This window comes from Cebus imitator, unplaced genomic scaffold (genome assembly GCF_001604975.1).
Source record: "Cebus imitator isolate Cc_AM_T3 unplaced genomic scaffold, Cebus_imitator-1.0 Scaffold83, whole genome shotgun sequence".
NCBI lineage: Eukaryota > Metazoa > Chordata > Mammalia > Primates > Cebidae > Cebus > Cebus imitator.
In genome coordinates, this window is record NW_016107398.1 from 5,432,472 (window position 1) to 5,438,471 (window position 6,000).

Genomic DNA, 6,000 nt, shown 5'->3' on the forward strand with positions numbered 1-6,000 from the left:
TATAAATGTCTGATTTACATTATATCTGGATTAATAGTTTTTAAATTAAATAGACAGGACATTGTCCTTATGTAGGTATAAGGATTTAATTTGTTGTTAAAAGGGCAAGGATTTGGGTTATATGTTCATCTAGCCGTTCCTGTTTCTAATTTTTAATGTAACTGGATAGTAACACACGTGTATTGGGTAAAACAGTCCGTTCAGTTGCAGTCTCTATTTTGTTACTTTTTACGGCATTTATCACAGGTGTAAGGAACATCTGTTGATGCTAAATTCTAGGTTTTTAAGAGGCAAAAACAGAAGTGTACATGTAGAGAGCTACTGATTAAAATGAATGAAACTCAGTCTTTTTGATGTGAGAGAGAGAAGCGGGTGCTTTCCTTCCTGGTGATACTGAGCTGCCAAATGCATTTTCATTCGCAGGTGGCTATACGTAAACAGGAGATTGAAGACAGACTCAATTCGTGGATTGTATTCAATGAAAAAAATAAAGAGTTGTGTGCCTGGCTGGTGCAGATGGAAAACAAGGTTCTACAGACAGCAGATATTAGTATCGAAGAAATGATTGAAAAGTTACAGAAGGTAAGGGAGGACACCAGGTGGATGTAGTTATGACTACAATGGAATTCTCCATTCTCCTCTCTCCTAGGCCCAAACAGGTGGAATGTTACAGGTATGTTCCCGGGAATTTTAGAAATTTGAAAGGACTTCACTGTTTTTGATCCTTTTGAGAGAACAGTTAGAAGAGAGAAGGTTCCAGAGAGATGGGAGTATGAGACCACTGGCAGTGGGCATGGTACTGAAAAGAGTTGCTTTCTCTCCATTAGGAAGTTTGGCCAGGGAAGGGGCTTACATATCCTTACACATCAGCTCTTGCCCAAGTGAGTTAGAGTTTCTCTAGTTATTAAGAAGCTCCCCTTGGCTGGGCACAGTGGTTCATGCCTGTAATCCTAGCACTTTGGGAGGCCGAGGTGGGTGGATCACCTGAGGTCAAGAGTTCAAGACCAGCCTGGCTGACACATGGAGAAACCTCGTCTCTACTAAAAATACAAAAATTAGTCTGCTGTGGGGGTGGGTGCCTGTAATCTCAGCTACTTGGGAAGTGGAGGCAGGGCGATTGCTTGAACCTGGGAGGTGGAGGTTGCAGTGAGCCAAGATCGTGCCATTGCACTCCAGCCTGGGCAACAGAGCAAAAACTCTGTCTCAAGAAAAAAAAAAAGCTCCCCTGGCCAAAGGGGAGAGGCCAACAGCAGCAAGGCTCATAATTTTCAAATGGTAACTAATCCCCACAGGGAAAGATAATAAGAACATTCTTGCTACAGTCACCCAAAACACCACTCAGTCAAACCTCAAGGAGACTGTAACCCATAGCAGGCTAATTAGTTATGCCCAGTTGTCCTCAGCTCCCAAGTAGGTTAGAAGAAATCGGTGAGAGGAAACAGTGGGATCTTACTGGGTTGCAAAGGCTAGTCTTGAACTCCTGGACTTGAGTGATCCTTTTGCCTCGGCCTCCCAAACTGCTGGGATTATTAGTATGAGCTACTATGCCTGGCCGATTTTTTTTTTTTTTTTTTTTTTAATTTCAAGAGGCAACTCTGTATGTTTGTGGCAGGAGAAGAAACGACTTTCGGGTAATAATCCAGGCTTTGTGTTTTGGTGCCTTTGCCAGGACTGCATGGAAGAAATAAACTTGTTTAGTGAAAACAAGTTACAGTTAAAGCAGATGGGTGACCAGTTGATCAAGGCCAGCAACAAATCGAGAGCAGCTGAGATCGATGACAAGCTCAACAAAGTTAACGATCGTTGGCAACATCTTTTTGATGTCATCGGATCAAGGTAAGAAATGGCCTAAAAATGATTCTTACTCTCCAGGAACAGTGATTATTTTACAGATCTAGTAAACTGAGCTTCCTCTAACATGATCCAGCAATTTTGTAAGTTTACAGATTAAGGCAAAGGCTGATAAAAATTAGTGGTAATTCTTTCTATATTATTTAAAAAGTTATGTGCTAGTATATTCCATGTTAGTATTTCTTCTTTAGCTTACAACTTCACATGAATTAGAGTAGTTTTAAATGAGAGTTGGAAACTTATTTGGAAAGGGATCCTTGGGAGGGGTTATTGTTTATAAATTCTGACTGTGTTAGCATGTGCATGTCCCCACAGTGAAATCATACCTGTTGTTCCTGCCTCAGTATGGCAAATCAGGCAGGTCAGGGCCCAGGCCCAGAATCTGGAGACTGGGGGCCCATGACTGCCCCACTACCTGCACTCAAGGCAGGGGCAGGAGTCTTCTGTAACATATGGGCTCAGAGTGTCAGGTCTCTCATGGTCATCTTGTCCTAGGGTGTGGATTTGGGCACAACCACGTCCTAAATCAGAAGACCGCAAATCAAAGCTGTATTTGCCAGTGTAGTCTTATCAGAAATAGAACTGATAATTTTCTCTCTCAAAATGACGATGATACCCAAAGTTCTTAAATGTCTTGTCTTCAAATTCCCTCTCTGAAGACAAACTCCAAGTGGATGTTTTTTCTGTGGCTACCTGGCATACAGAGAACAGTCACTTGGCCTTGGGACCACTTGTGCAGCTGTGTTTCCACTGGCCACACGGGTTCTTTCTGTAGCAGTGTGAGCAGATGTTTTGAATATAAATATTCAAAACAATATATCAAATTTGGAATATACAGGAGAACCTATAAGGTGAATAAAGAATTTGGGGGGTGATGAAAGTAAGATACTCTTCATAATTTGGCATCTTCTTTACCTCATTGTTTACTGGAAACCATAAGTGAACCTGAGTCAGTCAACAGAGGCACTGGGCTAAATGCTATGAGAACTACAGGCAGAAAGTAAGCTGCGTCAGTTACCTTAATGGGAGTAGGTATCTGAGCAGCTGTAAAACCAAGTGGTTTGAGAGCTCAGATCCCATCTTCCTGGGATTAGGAAGAGCCTAACAGAATAGCTGTGTTCCCAGATGGTCCTGAATGAGGGATTGCGATTCCTGGCGGTTACTGGTGGCAGAGAGGGTGACACATATGTTGAGAGCAAAGCGGTACAGAGTAGAGCAGCATCAAAGCCATTCAGGAAGTGATGAGAAGTCCTACTGACCCCAGCATAGGAGATGAGCTAGAAGGATAGGCTGGGGACAAATCTTAGAAGACTTTTGTTTGTTTGTTTTTGTTTTTGAGACAGAGTTTTTGCTCTTGTTGCCCAGGCTGGAGTGCAGTGGTGCGATCTCAGCTCACTGCAACCTCTGCCTCCTGGTTTCAAGCAATTCTCCTGTCTCAGCCTCCCGAGTAGCTGGGATTACAGGTGCATGCCACCACCATTTTATTTCCACTAAAAATAATTTTTGTATTTTTAGTGGAAACAGGGTTTCATTATATTGGTCAGGCTGGTCTTGAACTCCTGACCTCATGATCCACCTGGCTTGGCCTCCCAAAGTTCTGGGATAACAAGTGTGAGCCACCGCACCTGGCCTAAAGACTTTAAATCTCAGCTAAATACTTAGCCTCCTAAAAAAAATCTGAGTTATGCCTGGTTCCTTAGCAGTGGAGGGTTTGCTGAAGACAAATATTAGGGGGATTTGGCTGGCAACATAGACTGGTCCAAGTTGAACTTCTCTCCACAGCCAATTTGGAAAAAAAAAATCTACAGAAATACATGGTGGAAACCTAAGTAAGGATTAAGAGCACAAGTTTTGAACCATTCCTGACTTTCCCACTTATTCACTGTGGAATCTTGAGTGTGTGATTTAACCTTTCTAAGCTTCAGTTTCTAAACCTACAAAATGGGTCTAATTGGCTCACATCAGAGGACCTTCCTGCTGTCAGCTGTGAGGATATGCGTCACACCTTTGGTATAGGGCCAGCACATGACACATGGGCCAGCATTTATGGAGTGGTTGTTTTCATTACTTTCCCATAAGAAGACTCTTTTTTTTTTTTTTTTTTTTTTTTTTTTGAGACGGAGTTTCGCTCTTATTACCCAGGCTGGAGTGCAATGGCGCGATCTCGGCTCACCGCAACCTCCGCCTCCTGGGTTCAGGCAATTCTCCTGCCTCAGCCTCCTGAGTAGCTGGGATTACAGGCACGCACCACCATGCCCAGCTAATTTTTTGTAGTTTTAGTGGAGACGGGGTTTCACCATGTTGGCCAGGATGGTCTCGATCTCTTGACCTCGTGATCCACCCGCCTCGGCCTCCCAAAGTGCTGGGATTACAGGCTTGAGCCACCGCGCCCGGCTTTTTTTTTTTTTTTTGAGACGGAGTTTCGCTCTTATTACCCAGGCTGGAGTGCAATGGCGCGATCTCGGCTCACCGCAACCTCCGCCTCCTGGGTTCAGGCAATTCTCCTGCCTCAGCCTCCTGAGTAGCTGGGATTACAGGCACGCGCCACCATGCCCAGCTAATTTTTTGTATTTTTAGTAGAGACGGGGTTTCACCATGTTGACCAGGATGGTCTCGATCTCTTGACCTCATGATCCACCCGCCTCGGCCTCCCAAAGTGCTGGGATTACAGGCTTGAGCCACCGCGCCCGGCAAGAAGACTCTTAAGTCACATGTTTATTGAGTGGAAGATGATTCTGTCAGTTACATCTAGTGATGAGAGATCTTTCCCAGGGAGGCCTGCGACTGGACTACCTCATTCTCAAAGCTTAGAACAGTGCGTCAGATGTTTGTTGAAATGAAGAAATGTTTTAGTGCGTTCGTTAAGAATAAGATAATTTTTGTGGGATAAATTGTATCTTCGTGGTCGCCTTTATAGCCTAAGTCTTCTCGGGCCCTTGGCACTAGTCGAAGGTAGGATGGCATCATGCCTGTTCATGGATCATACAGGATCAAGATCTAGCTAATGTTTCCTGAGGGCTAGACCGTCCATTCTTAATCATTCATGCTCTGCTTATATCACAGTGGAGTGTAACAAGCTGTTTGCTTTCCTCACTGCCTCTTTGGCTGCCTGTCTTCAGCCAACCTTTTGGTGGGAAAGAGATAAAACAGTGGGTGAAACTGTGTTAATCTTTTTGGAAAGAACAATTGGGGGAAAAAGGAGTTGAAATAATAGCAAATGTATCGTCAGCTGCCTGTATTCTTAATATGCCTTTTGTGTATGATTTCACTTAAACATTGTGATTCTGAAATGTAAATATCATTGCCCCATTTTATACACAGATAAGGAAACTGAGGACTGATGCTAAGTAACTTACCCATAGTTACACAGCCAGCATGTGACTCAACCGGGATTTCAACTCAGGCAGTGTCCCCTCCCTGACAGCCCAGACCCTCTCATTTGAAACACCGCAATGAGCAGTACATGTTGAGTACCTAATACCTTCGGCCCTGAGGAATTTGGGAGGGAATCATTTTTCTTATTTTAAAGCAAGGGCTAGGCTGAGAAGCTCTTAGCTAAGTTTATTGTTCAGGTGAATCTGTGGGTTGAGGCAGCGAACTTGGACCTGTCATAAATCAGCCTTACATAGAATCCCTGATGCTGACTTCACCCTGGGCATTGTACAAAGGAAAGGAAGGGTTGGAAGAACAGGCTGCAGACTTTATGTTTGAACAGTGGCAACAAGAACCCGCTCTGCAGGGCTCCCTAATGGCTTCATTTGCCCACCAGATCCAGGACACCATGCACCCTTTTCCATCCTGCCCACAGTATTCTGCTGCTTTGGCCCTTTGGCAGGGAATAGCATCTCTTGTTAAAATTAAGATTGGCTAGTCCAGTGCAGTGGCTCATGCCTATAATCCCAGCGTTTTGGGAGGCCAAGGTGGGCAGATCACGAGGTCAAGAGATTGAGACCATCCTGGCCAACATGGTGAAACCCCATCTCTACTAAAAATACAAAAATTAGCTGGGCGTGGTGGCGTGGGCCTATAGTCCCAGCTACTGAGGAAGCTAAGGCAAGAGAATTGCTTGAACCTGGGAGGCGGAGGTTACAGTGAGCCGAGATTACACCACTGCACTCCAGCCTGGCAACAGAGCAAGACTCCATCTCA

General features: G+C 44.4%; 1 protein-coding gene across 11 annotated transcripts in view; it reads left to right on the forward strand.

Annotated features, from left to right (window-relative positions):
• SYNE2 (spectrin repeat containing nuclear envelope protein 2) overlaps nucleotides 1-6,000 on the forward strand; it is a 405,273-nt gene that overhangs the window by 348,930 nt on the left and 50,343 nt on the right. For all 11 annotated transcript variants that reach the window (XM_017533965.2, XM_017533967.2, XM_017533970.2 and 8 more), the window contains 2 exons: nucleotides 424-582; nucleotides 1,670-1,836. In XM_017533965.2, the coding sequence (XP_017389454.1) occupies nucleotides 424-582; nucleotides 1,670-1,836 (326 nt within the window). The remainder of the gene's footprint in view (nucleotides 1-423; nucleotides 583-1,669; nucleotides 1,837-6,000) is intronic.